General features: G+C 37.1%; 1 protein-coding gene across 1 annotated transcript in view; it reads right to left on the reverse strand.

Moving 5' to 3' along the window:
- The window catches only part of LOC124360938 (MATH and LRR domain-containing protein PFE0570w-like), a 132,648-nt gene that overhangs the window by 42,139 nt on the left and 69,231 nt on the right, over window positions 1-21,278 (reverse strand). Inside the window, exon 14 of the mRNA XM_046814955.1 lies at window positions 2,690-2,927. Coding sequence (XP_046670911.1) covers window positions 2,690-2,927 — 238 coding nt within the window. The remainder of the gene's footprint in view (window positions 1-2,689; window positions 2,928-21,278) is intronic.

A 21,278-nucleotide genomic window follows, 5' to 3' on the forward strand; every position in this document is an offset into this window, starting at 1 on the left:
ACATAACATTGTGCACACCTAATAATCTTTTGTGGCGAAGGGGGAAGCCTAAGAATACCATGTTACTTCAAAGAAATTTGCAGAGATGCAGGGAAATTAATATATTTAAAATTCCAAGTCATTTTTACTTTTCAAGTCATAGAAATGGTAGGTTATAAAATGAGCGTCCAGAATATATTACATTTACGTAAACATGTGTGTGTATATGTATTTATGTATATTTATAGTGAATATTTACAACTACGCAAAGTACGTACGGATTAAATAAAAGTTAACGACCGTCTGTTTACTATCGAGGAGATAAAGTCCGCGCATAGAACCAGCAGACACGCAAGCGTTGAAAAATATAAACACAGAAAAACAAACTTTAATTATAATATCATTTATAAATTACGTTATTCTGTTGCTATATATTTCTAAATAGTTTTATAGGCAAGAACTACAAAAAATGTTTCACCAATCTGTAATTTGAGTACTGCCGATAGTTTTTGTCCACGAATAGACAGTGTGGACTCAGCCAGTTAGTCAGTTAGATTACAGTCAAGGACTACGAAACAATAAGACATAAAGATCCTCATGCATGTTAAGACTATTTAGTTTGAACAGTTCGAATCGTCTGAACGATCGTCACGTGTGCGTAGAATTCGTCCCGGTAAATAGTTGACCGGAGAACTGACGGTATTTCCAGCCGTCACCCAACCAATGCCGCTCTGACAACGAAAACTGATAAGCATGGCTGATTTGATCATCTGGCCGTCTGCCGTTTGTAGACTGGCAACAACATTAAGTTGCGTTTACACTGGCAAGTAGTCGCAAGAGAATTTGCACAACTACTATAGCATAATGTGAACAATGTAAGCAATTTGTTTCTCCTGCCGCTCAGCCCTTAGCTCAGTCTGTCATTGCTGTGAAACAGAATGCCAAAGCCCCTAATCCACGTCACTTGTAACTAACCCACTACTTTCTTCTCCAAAAGCCCCTACTCCACGTCACTTGTAACTAACCCACTACTTTCTTCTCCAAAAGCCCCTACTCCACGTCACTTGTAACTAACCCACTACTTTCTTCTCCAAAAGCCCCTACTCCAACGTCACTTGTAACTAACCCACTACTTTCTTCTCCAAAAGCCCCTACTCCACGTCACTTGTAACTAACCCACTACTTTCTTCTCCAAAAGCCCCTACTCCACGTCACTTGTAACTAACCCACTACTTTCTTCTCCAAAAGGTATCTTATTAAGCTCTGTATAAAACCAACTGACATTCTGGTGTACTAAAAAACCGGGCTGCACCTCTTAACCTACCGTGAAACATTATATTATTCAACGAACCGAACTTTTAAGCCTGTTTATAACACTAGATTTTAGGCTTGTGCTATCTATCTAACACACGTCTTTCCAAAACACTATTTTCTCTAAAGAATAAGAGTTGGACAACTTCGTCCGGAGAACCCACTTCGGCCACTGAATAATACTTCAGTACAAAAAACCTGTTTGTATTGCGGTTACTACTGCTCTGCCACTTTACAGCTGAAAAGCGTACCACTCGTTTAGTGCCGAAGTCAGAAACCATCGGTTGGCCAATTTTAATTGGCCAATGCATTGTTACGTTTTGGTGGGGGAGGGGCGGAAGGATGTCACGGCACAGGAGTAGAACTAACCCAGATAAACTCACTACACTAGATCAACTGGCGTCAGATGTAGCTCACAAACATATGTCAATTTTCATTAACAATTTCACAAACTACGTCGCGTAAAATAGGATTTTTCATGATTAATCAGTTTTTAATTCAAGAAGCTGTCAAATTATGTCTTGATTTTACAAGTTTTTAGAGATGTAAAAATTGTTTTTGAAATTTTCCCAGTTCTCAGAAAAATTCCCAGCTTATTCCCGGTTCTCTCGGTCGGATGGCCATCGTGTTTAAGGAAGCAAAAATATCTCAAGATCTTTATTGGCCATTAAATAACATTTTCAGTTACAACAGGCTTTGTCATGACAAAACATTGGAAATAAAACTAATTTATACGACTAATTTAGTTATATATTTATATAATAGTTGTACATCAACCAGATGTATTTTGTAACAGATCAAACATGTTGCACTTCATGTACTCGTCAACAGAGTAAAAAGTTTTTTTTAAGCCAAGCCGAAATCCTTAGTTTAAACTTATTAACTGGTAATTTTCTTATAGCTAATGGTAGTTTGTTGAATAATCTAGTTTGTTGGGAATTGTAACTATTATAGATCCGAGTTAGTCTTACTTGAGGTGCTACAAGATTATATAGAAACCTAGTGTTGTAATCATGTACTAACTCATGAGAGATGAAGGTGTTGATATTTTCTCTAACACGTTGAGTTCTGATATATGTAAATATAAGCAAGCGTCATTATTTTAAAATTACAAAAAGACTGTCTGCAGGACTTTTGATTAGAAAGATCTGCCAATAATCTGAAAAAAATCTTGCATGTCATAGAAAAAAAATTACAATTGTATAACTGGGGCGTGAAATAATTATTTTATTGTGTTCTAGAATTCAAGGATCTTCATAATTAGAATTAAGGATTAGATTGCTAATGTTGTCCGTTTTATATAGAAAACTAAGACACGCATCAGGTGTGTATCTTATTCAAAATTAAACAATGCTACGTATAAATTATCATTAAAATAAATACATTACTATATCAATACCTTAAGGATGGAGTGGGGGGTAGTTGCTTCCTTGGGTTGTTTGACAAGTCGAGACACAAGCGGGGTATGGAGTAGAGCGCAACTCTCTGGACACGTCATATCCATCGTCTCTGTCTTGTGGGTGGTCTGCTCTGTAGAGGGAGATAACACAAGCCTCGCACGCTTGGCTCGGCCATCCCCTGTTGTATCATCGGCACGCCACCGCACACCCGGTTTTCCTTCTTGGAGTGGAGATAAGCTGAGGATGGATTGTTACTGTCAGTTACAATAATGGAATCTTATTGTAGACAATGGCTAACAGAATAATATGTTAGTTAAATAATAATGTATAATGATCATTAATGTGACTCCCTTTGAAGAAAAGATAAGCTGAGGATGGCTTGTTACTATTAGTTACAACAATGCAATCTTATTGTAGACAATGGCTAACAGGATCACAGGTTAGTTAAATAATAATGTATAATGATCATTAATGTGATTCCCTTTGAAGAAAAGATAAGCTGAGGATGGATTGTTACTGTGTCAGTTATAATGCAATCTTATTGTAGACAATGGCTAACAGGATCACAGGTTAGTTAAATAATAATGTATAATGATCATTAATGTGACTCCCTTTGAAGAAAAGATAAGCTGAGGATGGCTTGTTACTATTAGTTACAACAATGCAATCTTATTGTAGACAATGGCTAACAGAATAATAGGTTAGTTAAATAATAATGTATAATGATCATTAATGTGATTCCCTTTGAAGAAAAGATAAGCTGAGGATGGATTGTTACTGTGTCAGTTACAATGCAATCTTATTGTAGACAATGGCTAATGGACCAGCAAATGAAAAACGTCCAAAGTAGAATACAGAACTTGGATGAAATTGAAGATCTTGAAAACATCTCTCACCCTGGCTGCAGAAGCTGGAAATGCGCTTCTAGCTGAGAATATTCAACTAAAGCAGGAACTATATGAGCTGACGCTTAAAAACTCTCAATTAGTGAATAATGAAGACAAAATCTTAAAACTAGAAAACGAAAACGAAGCTCTGTTGAAACGCAATGCAGTTTTTAACTGAAATGCTACAGGAGGTGGAGGTCCAACTGGTCAAGGAAAAAGATCTTCAACGTACTCTGAGGCAAATGTGTGAAGATCAGGATAGGGAAATGGAAGCTGCCCTACTCACCTTTGAAAAGGAAAATGAAAATCTTAAATTAGCATTACAGGAAGTTAGACAAAATAAACACAATGTAGATGAAACAAGAAAATCATTCAAAAACAACTGAAATACAAACGGATAACTCAGAATTTACCTCTCAAGACCTTTCTTTACCCCTAATACTTGACGTGGCTCAGCTGAAGGCTCGCCAAGAACTTATGGAGCGATCTTTTGAAGTACTCCAAAATCAACTTCGACTATTTAGACAAACAAAAGCCTACAGCGAGCCCACTGAAGCTTACACAGAACACACCCTTCATCAATAGAAAGTCTCAGGTTAAATCCAATTATTTTAAACGTAAGTGGAAAAAACCCATCAGGGCAACATCAACTCAACCACAGGTAAAAAGAAAAACATGTTTAGTGTCTCCCTTCAAGTGGTGAAAGCAGCCGCAACGTCAAAAATTCTACAACCCAAACTATCAACTAACACAACTGTAGAAAAAGAAAGTAGACATCTACCACTTGGTTCCCACTTATCTGGCCAAAAAATCATCCATCCAGCCCAGTTCATTACAAACCAGTAAATTGCCAAACGCCTCTGATGGAGTCCAAACATTGCCTCAGCGAGGATGAAGGCTATAATAAGATTGTAGTGGTGGCTGAAGTACATAGGCCACCTAACAACGAAATAAACAGTGCAGGAACCCTCACGAAAACCCCTAAAAATCTTGATACCATGCAGTCTGTCTATGGAAGTAGGCATTCAGTTTTTCCATCAAGGGCTGCGGCTGATGCCAGTGTGGACCAGAAGAGTTTTTTATTGATAAGCCAGAAGAAAACTGCAAAATGGAAAACAGGGCCAACTTGAAATATGTCTCAAGAGTGTTCATAAACTCAGCTTTAAAAAAACATTAATTGTCCACCAAAATGTTGACCGTCTCAATAACAAGATTGAGAGACTAAATCACTTTCTGACTCTAACGAAACCTCACATAACTGTTCTTACTGAACACGGCCTAACTCCATCCTCCATTGCCAACACAAGACTTACAGACTACTCACTGGTGGCTGCCTTTGGCAGAATCAACCACCAAAAAGGAGGTGTAGCCATCTACAAACTCAATAGCCTGGCCAATACAGTTGAGAGTCTGAACATCGAGGGACTTAGCACAGAACTAGTGTGTGAATCAGCAGCAGTAAAACTATCAATCAGTAGGGGGACGACACTTGTACATCATTGGCATTTATCGACCTCCAAGTGCTCCACTTCAAAGTGCACTTGATCTTCTGTCCAGTATTCTAGACACCATCCCTGCAAATAACGGTGGCATATGTATTGTTGGGGACCTCAATGTAGATGGCTTGGAACACTCAAACAACAAAAACGACAATATTTAGTTTTGAGGGGAAATGTTGGCCACCTACAACATTAATAGATTTAATCTTCCACCTACAAGAATCACCAAGATCTCCAGAACATCAATTGACATTGTGGGCACTAATCTCAACAACCGTATGGTTCATGTTGACGTGATAAACAACGGGATCTCCGATCACACTGCGCAACTAACAAGTATTTGATGTCCAGTCCAAAAATAACAAAGAACTCCTCATCTTATAGACGTCACTTCAGCACACAGAACCTAACAGCACTTAAGAATCTTCTAGCTGATCAAGACTGGCATGAGGTTTACGACACTGAAAATGCTGATTTAGCATACAATAGCTTCATTAACACATTACTCATGGCGCTGAACACAACTTGTCCCTACAAGCTCACCCGAAGAAAGCAAAACAAAAGAGGTATTACTGACCTAGAGTCCGAAGAACTAAGGAAAACATTTATTAGAGCCCAAGAAAGGTTTATCATCAGTGGCACTCAAGAAGACAAAATAGATGCTTCCCTGAAGAAAAAGGAGTACGACCTGAAGCTTAAATTGATCAGGACAAGAAGCCAGTGAAGACCTTATATCAAATGCCACAGATAAGAGTAAAGCAATATGGAGCATCATTAATAGTGAAAGAGCACCACGCCGAGAGGACAAGAACATGGATTGGGAGTTGGAGATCATGGGGGAAAACTACCCAGGACATCAATAGAGTAGCAGACCATCTTAATGACTTCTTTGTTAATGTTGCGGATGCCACAATCAGAAATGCTAGCCCTGTTGACGGTACAATGTCTGTTGTAAGTACCATAACTGATCATAGGCCCAACATAATACTCTCCATTTTTCAGCCGACAAATACTGAAGAGGTAATTAAGACCATTAAAGCACTGAAACCAAAGCTTTCTACAGGGTTCGATGATATCCGTCCAAGTTGTTAAAGATCTGTAAAAGAAAGAAGTCTGCTTGCCACTAACAAACATAATAAATAAATCCCTAGCCCAAGGTGTTCTTTTTTCCATCAAAATTAAAAATTTCAAAAGTGCACCCTCTTCACAAAAAGGGAAGTAAAAAGGAATTACAAAACTATAGGCCAATATCACTTGTCCCGGTGGTATCCAAAATTATCGAGAAAGTCGTGTTATCCAGACTACTAAACCACCTACAGCAAAATTCTCTTATTCCCAAAAAACCCAACATGGTTTCATTTCTGGAAGGTCAACAACGACTGCCCTGGTGGATCTGGTTGAGTACATTATAGACAGTTTGGAAGCTGGAAATACTGTGGTCAACGTATTCCTAGATCTTAGCAAGGCCTTTGACTGCCTCGACCATGGCCTAACAGTAGAAAAACTGAGATCACTGGGAATAACAGACACAGCCTTGAACTGGTTTGGAGATTACCTTCACGACCGCCAGCAAATAGTAGAGCTGAAGCAGCTCAAAAATGGACAAACAAAAACAGCCAGATCATCTCCCTTGAGAGTAAATAGGGGTGTTCCTCAAGGTTCGGTACTGGGTCCAGTGCTGTTTGTGCTCTATACTGAAGACCTTACTAGATACTTATAGAGGCCTTCTGCCTCCCTATCATGTATGCTGATGACACCGTCCTGATCACTAACAACAGATCAGTTGAAGCATTGGAGATATCAACCTACATCGCGATGAATATGGCACATGAATATTGTATTAACAACACGACCTTGTACTTAATGAAGACAAAACAAAACAACCTGTCAGTAGGGCGACATAAGAATGATGTATATGACCTACCCAACGTACAAACTGTAACATCCATTAAACACCTGGGTTTAATCTTGGATGACCCGGCTCTCATGGCATAGCCAAATTGACTCTTTATGCCAGAAGCTGAGTTCCTCTTTATTTGCTCTGAAAAGAGTCAAAGCGACCTGCACCAGTCCAGCGATTAAAACTGCCTATTTTGGCTTTATTTGAGACCCACATTAGGTATGGGATCATTCTTTGGGGTGCCTCCTCTGCCAGTAACCTCCAGCGGGTGCTGGTACTCCAGAAGAAGGCAGTTAGGTGCATGGCCAGTCTTCAATATCGTGAGAGCTGCAGGATTGCTTTTAAGCAATTGGGAATTTTAACTGTGACATCTTTTATACATAATGGGAAGTCATCCTGTATGCCAGTAGCCTTGGGTTTGCCAGGCCCAGGAACGCCAATGTTCACAGCCACAACACCAGAATTTGCGGATGATTTTGCCCTTCCAGCACACAGAATGAGCCTTTTCGCCATGAAACCGTCCTACGCCGGTGCAAGGCTGTACAATTTACTACCACCTGAAATCAAGAAGGGGAATCACATTTCCTTAAAGCAGAGACTAAACGTAGCTGGCTCATCTCCGAAACCATCTACAGCCTGGAAGGAATTTATTGAGAGAGCAAGGAGTGCACATCTCAGATGAACTTTTCCAAAATTGCTCTACTTATCTCTTCTAAAGTTTATTTCTGAGTTATTGACTGTTTTAAATATTTGACGCTATACTGTTCTTTACGATCATGTAAATAAAGAGATTTGTCTATTGTCTATTGTCTATTGTCTAACAGGATCCACTTTGTCAGCCATAATCAAATTTCTTAATGAAATAATGTTAGATTGATTGCTGGTGTATCTAACAGAGATCACTGTAAAGCTTGGTTTGCAAAGTTTAATATTTTAACCCTGCCATCCGTTTATGTATTAAGTGTTTTGATGTATGTTAAAGATAACTTGAATGACCTTGTTAGCCTTAGTGATAACCATAACTATTTTACGAGAAATAGGAATGATCTGTTGCTGATGAAGTGTAAATACACAAGCACGCAAAGTAGCTTTAGGTATCTGGGAATCAAATTGTACAATGCTTTACCTGAACATATAAAAATATTATCTAGGCCTAGGTTTGAAACCTCCATAAAAAACATGTTGCTTAAGAAGTTTTAAAGTTTAAAATTCATTTACAATATAGTGTAAATGAATTTTACAATGCTAGTAATAGTATGCTTCTTTAACTAGTTTCACATGTTATAACTTGTTGACGTTGTTATACACTTTTGTAGTGTCCAGACAATAAATGATTTGATTTGATTTGGAATAATAAATAAATGGTGATTATATTTGTGGCGTATTTCTGGATTTACAAGAAGCGTTGCTTGATAAATTAGAAAACTATGGAATAAGAGGGAAACCTCATGATTTACTGAAATCTCACTTAGTCTGTCGGCAACAGTTTGTTAGTATCACATCTCACCCAGCAGACATTAAGTGGGATTACTATTTGTAATATATATTAATGACATTGGAAATGTAAGTAATCCTAACCAGACAATTTTATATGCAGATGACACATTTGTGCTATGTAAACACAAAACTTTGGAGAATTTATAAATTATAGCAAATATACAAATTAATAATATAGTGCAATACTTTAATGAAAACTTTATAACAGTAAATGCAAATAAATGAACAGCTGTAAATTTTACTTCATTGATAACACCTACACTGCGACACAAGACATGTACTGACTTTAGGACAGTAGAGATAGTATTGAGCTAGGTCCTCAGCAGTCAATATGTTAAACAATGATACACATTCAACTACAGATTACGTTGATAACACCTAAACTGCGACACAAGAAATGTACTGACTTTAGGACAGTAGAGATAGTATTGAGCTAGGTCCTCAGCAGTCAATATGTTAAACAATGATACACATTCAACTACAGATTACGTTGATAACACCTACACTGCGACACAAGAAATGTACTGACTTTAGGACAGTAGAGATAGTATTGAGCTAGGTCCTCAGGCAGTCAATATGTTAAACAATGATACACATTCAACTACAGATTACGTTGATAACACCTACACTGCGACACAAGAAATGTACTGACTTTAGGACAGTAGAGATAGTATTGAGCTGGGTCCTCAGGCAGTCAATATGTTAAACAATGATACACCTTCAACTACAGATTACGTTGATAACACCTACACTGCGACACAAGAAATGTACTGACTTTAGGACAGTAGAGATAGTATTGAGCTAGGTCCTCAGCAGTCAATATGTTAAACAATGATACACATTCAACTACAGATTACGTTGATAACACCTACACTGCGACACAAGAAATGTACTGACTTTAGGACAGTAGAGATAGTATTGAGCTAGGTCCTCAGCAGTCAATATGTTAAACAATGATACACATTCAACTACAGATTACGTTGATAACACCTACACTGCGACACAAGAAATGTACTGACTTTAGGACAGTAGAGATAGTATTGAGCTAGGTCCTCAGCAGTCAATATGTTAAACAATGATACACATTCAACTACAGATTACGTTGATAACACCTAAACTGCGACACAAGAAATGTACTGACTTTAGTACAGTAGAGATAGTATTGAGCTAGGTCCTCAGCAGTCAATATGTTAAACAATGATACACCTTCAACTACAGATTACGTTGATAACACCTACACTGCGACACAAGAAATGTACTGACTTTAGGACAATAGAGATAGTATTGAGCTAGGTCCTCAGCAGTCAATATGTTAAACAATGATACACCTTCAACTACAGATTACGTTGATAAAACATTCTGCTATCTTAGTGGCAAAGCTCGTTGATGGTTGTCACTAACTGCATACCTAATGTACAACACACTTCTTGTCTTAGTAGATTCAATCATCTATTGCTCTTCAGGTAGTGCTTGGTTGGCGGTCACTTTGAGACCTGTTATTTCTGCTACCTTAGTGAGGAAGCTCGTTGATGGTTGTCACTAACTGCATACCTAATGTACAACACACTTCTTGTCTTAGTAGATTCAATCATCTATTGATCATTCAGGTAGTGCTTGGTTGGCGGTCACTTTGAGACCTGTTATTTCCGCTACCTTAGTGAGGAAGCTCGTTGATGGTTGTCACTAACTGCATACCTAATGTACAACACACTTCTTGTCTTAGTAGATTCAATCATCTATTGATCTTCAGGTAGTGCTTGGTTGGCGGTCACTTTGAGACCTGTTATTTCTGCTACCTTAGTGAGGAAGCTCGTTGATGGTTGTCACTAACTGCATACCTAATGTACAACACACTTCTTGTCTTAGTAGATTCAATCATCTATTGATCATTCAGGTAGTGCTTGGTTGGCGGTCACTTTGAGACCTGTTATTTCCGCTACCTTAGTGAGGAAGCTCGTTGATGGTTGTCACTAACTGCATACCAAATGTACAACACACTTCTTGTCTTAATAGATTCAATCATCTATTGATCTTCAGGTAGTGCTTGGTTGGCGGTCACTTTGAGACCTGTTATTTCCGCTACCTTAGTGAGGAAGCTCATTGATGGTTGTCACTAACTGCATACCTAATGTACAACACACTTCTTGTCTTAGTAGATTCAATCATCTATTGATCATTCAGGTAGTGCTTGGTTGGCGGTAACTTTGAGACCTGTTATTTCCACTACCTTAGTGAGGAAGCTCGTTGTTGGTTGTCACTAACTGTATACCAAATGTACAACACACTTCTTGTCTCTGTAGATTCAATCATCTATTGATCGTTCAGGTAGTGCTTGGTTGGCGGTCACTTTGAGACCTGTTATTTCTGCTACCTTAGTGAGGAAGCTCGTTGATGGTTGTCACTAACTGCATACCTAATGTACAACACACTTCTTGTCTTAATAGATTCAATTATCTATTGATCTTCAGGTAGTGCTTGGTTGGCGGTCACTTTGAGACCTGTTATTTCCGCTACCTTAGTGAGGAAGCTCATTGATGGTTGTCACTAACTGCATACCTAATGTACAACACACTTCTTGTCTTAGTAGATTCAATCATCTATTGATCATTCAGGTAGTGCTTGGTTGGCGGTAACTTTGAGACCTGTTATTTCCACTACCTTAGTGAGGAAGCTCGTTGTTGGTTGTCACTAACTGTATACCAAATGTACAACACACTTCTTGTCTCTGTAGATTCAATCATCTATTGATCGTTCAGGTAGTGCTTGGTTGGCGGTCACTTTGAGACCTGTTATTTCTGCTACCTTAGTGAGGAAGCTCGTTGATGGTTGTCACTAACTGCATACCTAATGTACAACACACTTCTTGTCTTAGTAGATTCAATCATCTATTGATCATTCAGGTAGTGCTTGGTTGGCGGTCACTTTGAGACCTGTTATTTCTGCTACCTTAGTGAGGAAGCTCGTTGATGGTTGTCACTAACTGCATACCTAATGTACAACACACTTCTTGTCTTAGTAGATTCAATCATCTATTGATCATTCAGGTAGTGCTTGGTTGGCGGTCACCTTTGAGACCTGTTATTTCCCTACCTTAGTGAGGAAGCTCGTTGATGGTTGTCCACTACAACTTGCAATAACCAAATGTACATACACACCACTTCTTGTATTAATTAGATTCAATTCATCTATTGATCTCTCAGGTAGTGCTTGGTTGGCGGTCACTTTGAGACCTGTTTATTTCCGCTACCCTTAGTGAGGAAGCTCAGTGATTTGGTTCGTCACTAACTGCAATACATAATGTACAACCACTCTTCTTGTCTTAAGTAGATTCTACAATCATCTATTTGGATCATTTCAGGTATGTGGCTTGAGTTTGGCTCGGGATAAACCATTGAGACCTGTTCACTTTCACCACTACCTTAGTGATGGAAGCTCGTTGTTGGTTGTTCACTAAACTGTTATACCAATGTACACACACCTTTCTTGTACTCTGTAGAAATTCAATCATCTATATTGATCGTTCTCAGGTAGGTTCTTGGTTGTCAGGGGGTCACTTTGGAGGTTTGTTATTTCTGCTACCATTAGTGTGAGAAGCTCGTTGGGATGGGTTGTCACTAAACTGCATACCTAATTGTACAAATCACACTTATTGTCTTAATAGATTTTCAATTATCTATTGTTCGTTCAGGCTAGTGCTTTGGTTTGGCGCGGTCACTTTGAGACCTGGTTTTATTTCCGCTACCATTAGTGAGGGAAGCTCACTTGATGGTTGTCACTAACTGCATTACCTAATGTACAACACACTTCTTGTCTTAGTAGATTCAATTCCATCTATTGTTCAATTTTCAGGTAGTGCTTGGGTTGGCGGTAAACTTTGAGACCTGGTTATTTCCATTCCACTACCCTTAGTGAGGAAGCTCGTTGTTGGGTGTCGTCACTAACTGTATACCAAATGTACAAACACCATCTTCTTGTCCTCTGTAGATTCAATCATCTATTGATCGTTTCAGGTAGTGCTTTGGTTGGCGGGTCACTTTGAGGACCTGTTATTTCTGCTACCTTATGTGAGGTAGCTTCTGTTGATGGTTTGTTCACTAACTGCATACCTTTAATATGTACAACACCTCACTTCTTGTCTTAGTAGTAGATTCAATCAATCTATTGTTATCATTCAGGGTTAGTCGCTTGGTTGCTGGGCGGCGGTCACTTTGGAGACCTGTTATTCTTCCGCTACCTTTAGTGAGGAAGGCCCCCTCGTTGATGGTTGTCTTACTAACTGCTATAACCATAATTGTACAACACATCATTTTCTTGTATTAGGTAGATTCAATCATTCTACTGGATCATTCAGGTAGTGCTTGGTTGGCGGTCACTTTGAGACTGTTATTTCTGCTACTTTACAGTGAGGAAGCTCATTGATGGTTGTCACTAACTGCATTACATAACGAGTTACCAAACCAACACTTCTTTGTCTTAGTAGATTCAATCTCATCTATTGATCCAATTCAGGTAGTGCTTGGTTGGCGGTCAACTTTGGAGACCTGTTTATTTCTGCTCACCTTAGTGAGGAAGGCTCGTTGGATGGTTCGTACACTAAACTGCCATTTTTTGAATCCTAATGTTTATTTTAAAAAACAACACATTCTTGTCTTAGTAGATTCAAATCATTATTGATCAATTAGGTAGTGCTTTCGGTTGGCGGTCACTTTGAGACCTGGTATATTTGCTACTACTTAGTGAGGAAGCTACGTTGATGGTTGTCAACTTAACTGCATACCTAATGTACAACACCACTTTCTTGTTCTATAGTTAGATTCAAATCATCTATTGATCATTCAGGTAGTGCTGTGGGTGGCGGTCACTTTGAGGGACCAAAATCACCTGTTATTTCTGCTTCCTTAGTGAGGAAGCATCGTTGATGGTTTTCTTGCGTCACTAACTGCATACCTAATGTAACAAACACATTTCTTGTTCTTTAGATAGATTCAATCATCTATTGATTTCATTCAGGTAGGTGCTTGGTTGGCCGGTCACTTTGAGACCTTGTTATATGGTCTGATACTTAGTGAGGGTTGCTCATTGATGGTTGTCACTAACTTGAATACCTAATTGTAACAACACATATTCTTGTCTTAGTAGAATTCAATCATTCTATTGATCATTACCAGGTAGTTAGTGCTTGGTTTGGCTGGTCACTTTGAGGACCTGTTATTTCTGGGCTAACTTTAGTGAGGAAGCTGTGATGGTTACTCACTAACTGCAATAACCTAATGTTCAAACACAACTTCTTGTCTTGGTAGATCAATCATCTATTGATTTCCATTCAGGATAGTTGCCTTGGTTGTGCGGTCACTTTGAGACCTGTTATTTCTGCTTACCTTAGTGCAGGAAGGGTAGTTGTATTGGTTGTCAACTAACTGGCATTACCTAATGTTACAAAACACTTCTTGTCTTAGTTAGATTCAACTACAATCATATTTGGATCAGTCAGGTTAGTGCTTGGTTGGAGGGTCACTTTGAGACCCTGTTAATTTCTTGCTACCTTAGTGAGGAAATGCTCGTTGATGGTTTTGTCACTAACTGCAATACCTATATGTACAACTACACTTTCTTTTCATTAGTAGATTCAATCATATATTGGATCATTCAGGTAGTGCGCTTGGTTGGCGGGGTATCTTTGAGACCTGTCTATTTCCACTACCTTAGTGAGGAAGCTCGTTTGATGGTAGGTCACTAACTGCATACCTAATTGTACAAACACATTTCTTGCTATTTAGTTAGGATTCATATCATCTATTGATCATTCAGGTAGTGCTTTGGTTGGCGGTCACTTTGAGACCTTGTTTATTTCTGCTCTACCTTTAGTGAGGAAGCTCGTTGATTGGGGTTGTCACTAAACTTGCATTACCTAATTGTACAAAACACACTTATTGTCTTTGTAGATTCAATTTCATCTATTGATCCATTCAAGGTAGATGGCTTGGTTGGCGGTTCACACCTTTGAGACCTGTTAATTTCTGCTACCTTAGTGAGGAAGCTCGTTGTTGGGGTTGTTCACTAACTGCTTACCTAATGTACAACACTCTTTTCTTGTCTTAGTAGATTCAATCATCTAGTTAATCATTTCAGGGTAAGTGCTTGGGTTCGGCGGGTCATTTTGAGACCTGTTTATTTCTGCTACTTAATGAGGAAAGCTCATTGATGGTTGTCACTTAACTGCATTACCTTAATGTACAACACACTTCTTGTCTTAGGTAGATTCAATCATCTATTGATCATTCTAGGTAGGTGATTGGTGTGGCGGTCACTTTGAGACCGGTTATTTTCTGGCTTACCTTAGTCGAGGGAAAGACTCGTTGGATGGTTGTCCACTAAAAAACTTGCAGACACTAATGTACAACACACTTCTTGTTCTTAGTAGGATTCCAATCATCTATTGATCATTCAGGTAGTGCTTGGTTGGCGGTCACTTCATCATCATAATGTATAGCAGTGTCAGAAACAAATTTAGCATAAAAAAATTATCTATGTTATACATCACCTTGGCTCAATAACATGTCTATCCAATTATATCAAAATAATCATTGATGTTATATGGGCCAAATTTAATTAATATCTTTTCAAATTTTCCTTGAAACACTATATTTCAAGATATTTAAGATGATAAGGAAACTAGTAGTAGAGTTTAACTGTTTCAGCAAAACAGATCAAACTAGTTTTAAGACTTGCATTGAGTTATTCCAAGAGAACTAAGAGTTTCTTGTCATATGGGTATGAACAGATCTATTTGTAAGAATGGCATTTACATTTCTTTTTATATATAATATGCAATCTAAAATATACAGTGCAGGTACTGTAAGAATACCATAATTAATAATTCCATAAGATAACAAACTATGAAGGTAGGCATAGTAGACAGTAATGAGGATGTCTGTAGTTACAATATATCTTAGCCTAATTAATATAAAAATACTCTTAGACACTTTATTGCATAACATTTCAACGTGCATAGTCCATTTGATGTTACTCTGAAGAATAGCTCCTAAAAATTTAACATACTAGTCTACGTTCTGTTGGATAGGTTTTAAACAAAATTCTACAGTCTGGGTTTTATCTTTATTAAGACAGAGTGAATTGGCAGCTAACCAGACTTCGATAGTGTCACTAATATTACAAAGGACATCAGTAACAAACAAAATATCATTATATTTAATTTGTACAGCCAGGTCATCTGCAAACATAAAGAACTTACATTGTTAGTAGCAACAGCATCAGGTAAATCATGTACATAAGTAATAAAAATTACTACGCCCAGTATTGAGCCCTGTGGGACACCAGTTCTTACGTTTAAGTATTGTGAAAAGTAGCCTTCATAATAAACTGCTTATAGCCTTTTCAGACAAGTAAGACCCAACAAACTTAACTTCTAAACCATCAAAACCATAAAATTTAAGTTTATAAATAGTTTGTCATGTGAGATAGATTGTGTGGAATGTTTTTGACATGTCATAAAACGCACAAATTACTTTATTCTTGCTGTCCAGACCATAAATATAGCCCTCTATTCAGAAATGGCTAGACTAGTACCTTTCTTAGACCTAAAGCCATACTGACAATCAGTAAAAAGAAATTTTTTCAAAATATTCAACAATTTAATTGTTTACAATAATACCAAATACCTTAGATATTATCTGTATTATCGATACAGGTCAATAACTGTAATCAGACACAGAGCCCTTTTTGTAAATTGGCAAGACCTTAACTAACTTCAAACATTGAGGGAAAACACCACTTTCAATACAACAGTTAAATAAATACACTAAAATCTCAGAGATGAGTTGCAGTAATTTTTAGCAGACCAGAGTTCAGGTGATACACATTCAAACTCTTACTAAAGCAAAATAAAAAGATATACACTGATTTGAGTTAGGCACATTACCACCAATACTACTTACACTATTAATGAAAAAAAAATCATTAAATCTACCAGAGGTAAGATTTCTTTTACTATCTTTGACTACATTAAGGCTTAACATTTTGGCTTAATTTCTTCTTTACAATAGACCACATTTCTTTGGGTTTCTTCATAGCATTAACAACTCAATTACAGTTATACACTCTCTTTACCTTTCTAATAGATCTCCTGTACTTGCACCTTGAGTAATTAAATCAATCCTTTATCATGGTAGACTGGTGTATTTAAACTGTTCATTTATAGACAAACACTGATCTTTCAGACGTCTAAGATAAGCATTGTACCAATTACAGTTATACAGTCTCTTTACCTCTCTAATAGATCTCCTATACTTGCACCTTGAGTAAATTAAATCAATCCTTTATCATGGTAGACTGGTGTATTTAAACTGTTCATTTATAGACAAACACTGATCTTTCAGACGTCTAAGATCAGCATTATATCAATTACAGTTTTATGAGATGTACATCATCACTAGAAACAATTTTTACAGGAAACACAATTTTTAGAAAGTAGTTTAAAAACCGATCAAACTTCTCATCTATTGTTAGAAAGGTTTAGAGAAACAAACAACTTGTTTTACTTAATAGCACTGAAAAATAAAGTAAGCTCAAATAATCAATGTGTCTTACTCTCTTTGTAGCACCTATATCAGCCATATCATTAACCATTAGTCATTCTTTATTTGCATACTACGTATTATATGGGTACAAGGTGCATATTATACAGGTGCATTATGGGGAGGCATATATGATGGGCTTTATTCAAATAAGGATAGATTATCGTGGGGATACTGAAATGTTGTATTGTTCCTTGTATTAAAGTGGTGTGTGTAGGTAAACTCATTATATAAGGCAGGCCTATCACACACTAACTTTATGACTTCATAAACATACATTCCTGTTAGTGTCAATACCTCAAACGGTCTAAATAATGGTCGATAACGTGTTTGTTTATTTTTTGAGCAATTGTTCTAATTATACTCTTCTGTACAAACCAATATTTTTTTAACACTTTTTGTATGCACTCCACACAACAATACCATATCATAAAAGAGATTCTACACAGGAATAATGTACTGCTTTGCATGTTACTAAAGATGTGCACTGTGACAGAATGTTGAGAGTGGAACTTAGACTACTTAATTTATTAACTAAATAGTTTATATGGTAATTCCATTTTAGGTTTTGATCAAAATGGAGCCCAAGAAGTTTTTGGGATTCAACAATGTTGAGCCGTGTTGTGTCTGAGTGATTCGATGAATGTTTATTGTGATTGTTCGGTTTAAATTGAATAACATATCTGCACCATTAGTAGATGCAAACTGCAAATGGCACCCCATAATGATCAGAAGGCAAAAAAAAAAAACTCCTATCAGGATGTATAGTTGTGGCTATATTATCAAGACAAGAACCTTGACCTAAATCAGGCTTAGCCATTTCATTAATAGTTGTAGTTAAATCAAAAGTTGTCCACGGATTTAAAATTATATGCTTTATTAATACACTCATATAAATTATTTACGTTGACATCTCCACACAATACCAGAGATGAATTGTACTGATTCCTAGAATTAAATACAGATAATAAATTGAATAGTCCTTCAATAAACACATTGAAATTGTTGTTCAAGGTCACATGGTACTCGACTACTCAGGTAAGGCTAGACTCTTGAATGTAAACGGCAGCCATTTCTCATGTACCTTCAATTGAAAGTTCCACCAAGTCTGGTACCTAAACACCTACTCCTCCTGATCTGGTGTACATTGCTACACCAACTATCCTACCAGATGATCTGCAATAGGCACTGGCCAAGTCGTAACCTGGTACACGTATCCGCAATCTCATTTTGTTCTAACCAGTGTTCACAGACACACACGATATCTACTTTCAACATATTATTTACATTACTGACTTCATCAAGTCGTAACCTGGTACACGTATCCGCAATCTCATTTTGTTCTAACCAGTGTTCACAGACACACACAATATCTACTTTCAACATATTATTTACATTACTGACTTCATCTAGTCGTAACCTGGTACACGTATCCGCAATCTCATTTTGTTCTAACCAGTGTTCACAGACACACACAATATCTACTTTCAACATATTATTTACATTACTGACTTCATCTAGTTGTAATCTGGTACACGTATCCGCAATCTCATTTTGTTCTAACCATTGTTCATAGACACACACAATATCTACTTTCAACATATTATTTACATTACTGACTTCATCTAGTCGTAACCTGGTACACGTATCCGCAATCTCATTTTGTTCTAACCAGTGTTCACAGACACACACAATATCTACTTTCAACATATTATTTACATTACTGACTTCATCTAGTTGTAACCTGGTACACGTATCCGCAATCTCATTTTGTTCTAACCAGTGTTCACAGACACACATGATATCTACTTTCAACATATTATTTACATTACTGACTTCATCAAGTCGTAACCTGGTACACGTATCCGCAATCTCATTTTGTTTTAACCAGTGTTTACAGACACACACAATATCTACTTTCAACATATTATTTACATTACTGATTTCATCTAGTCGTAACCTGGTACACGTATCCGCAATCTCAATTTGTTTTAACCAGTGTTCACAGACACACACGATATCTACTTTCAACATATTATTTACATTACTGACTTCATCTAGTTGTAACCTGGTACACGTATCCGCAATCTCATTTTGTTCTAACCAGTGTTCACAGACACACATGATATCTACTTTCAACATATTATTTACATTACTGACTTCATCAAGTCGTAACCTGGTACACGTATCCGCAATCTCATTTTGTTTTAACCAGTGTTTACAGACACACACAATATCTACTTTCAACATATTATTTACATTACTGACTTCATCTAGTTGTAACCTGGTACACGTATCCGCAATCTCATTTTGTTCTAACCAGTGTTCACAGACACACATGATATCTACTTTCAACATATTATTTACATTACTGACTTCATCAAGTCGTAACCTGGTACACGTATCCGCAATCTCATTTTGTTTTAACCAGTGTTTACAGACACACACAATATCTACTTTCAACATATTATTTACATTACTGATTTCATCTAGTCGTAACCTGGTACACGTATCCGCAATCTCAATTTGTTTTAACCAGTGTTCACAGACACACACGATATCTACTTTCAACATATTATTTACATTACTGACTTCATCTAGTCGTAACCTGGTACACGTATCCGCAATCTCATTTTGTTCTAACCAGTGTTCACAGACACACACAATATCTACTTTCAACATATTATTTACATTACTGACTTCATCTAGTTGTAATCTGGTACACGTATCCGCAATCTCATTTTGTTCTAACCAGTGTTCACAGACACACACAATATCTACTTTCAACATATTATTTACATTACTGACTTCATCTAGTTGTAATCTGGTACACGTATCCGCAATCTCATTTTGTTCTAAACAGTGTTCACAGACACACACAATATCTACTTTCAACATATTATTTACATTACTGACTTCATCAAGTCGTAACCTGGTACACGTATCCGCAATCTCATTTTGTTCTAACCAGTGTTCACAGACACACATGATATCTACTTTCAACATATTATTTACATTACTGACTTCATCAAGTCGTAACCTGGTACACGTATCCGCAATCTCATTTTGTTTTAACCAGTGTTTACAGACACACACAATATCTACTTTCAACATATTATTTACATTACTGATTTCATCTAGTCGTAACCTGGTACACGTATCCGCAATCTCAATTTGTTTTAACCAGTGTTCACAGACACACACGATATCTACTTTCAACATATTATTTACATTACTGACTTCATCTAGTTGTAACCTGGTACACGTATCCGCAATCTCATTTTGTTCTAACCAGTGTTCACAGACACACATGATATCTACTTTCAACATATTATTTACATTACTGACTTCATCAAGTCGTAACCTGGTACACGTATCCGCAATCTCATTTTGTTTTTAACCAGTGTTTACAGACACACACAATATCTACTTTCAACATATTATTTACATTACTGACTTCATCTAGTTGTAACCTGGTACACGTATCCGCAATCTCATTTTGTTCTAACCAGTGTTCACAGACACACATGATATCTACTTTCAACATATTATTTACATTACTGACTTCATCTAGTTGTAATCTGGTACACGTATCCGCAATCTCATTTTGTTCTAACCAGTGTTCACAGACACACACAATATCTACTTTCAACATATTATTTACATTACTGACTTCATCTAGTTGTAATCTGGTACACGTATCCGCAATCTCATTTTGTTCTAACCAGTGTTCACAGACACACACAATATCTACTTTCAACATATTATTTACATTACTGACTTCATCAAGTCGTAACCTGGTACACGTATCCGCAATCTCATTTTGTTTTAACCAGTGTTTACAGACACACACAATATCTACTTTCAACATATTATTTACATTACTGATTTCATCTAGTCGTAACCTGGTACACGTATCCGCAATCTCAATTTGTTTTAACCAGTGTTCACAGACACACACGATATCTACTTTCAACATATTATTTACATTACTGACTTCATCAAGTCGTAACCTGGTACACGTATCCGCAATCTCAATTTGTTTTAACCAGTGTTCACAGACACACACGATATCTACTTTCAACATATTATTTACATTACTGACTTCATCTAGTCGTAACCTGGTACACGTATCCGCAATCTCATTTTGTTCTAACCAGTGTTCACAGACACATACAATATCTACTTCCAACATATTATTTACATTACTG

The sequence above is a fragment of the Homalodisca vitripennis genome, chromosome 4, assembly GCF_021130785.1.
Source record: "Homalodisca vitripennis isolate AUS2020 chromosome 4, UT_GWSS_2.1, whole genome shotgun sequence".
NCBI classification, from domain to species: Eukaryota; Metazoa; Arthropoda; class Insecta; order Hemiptera; family Cicadellidae; genus Homalodisca; species Homalodisca vitripennis.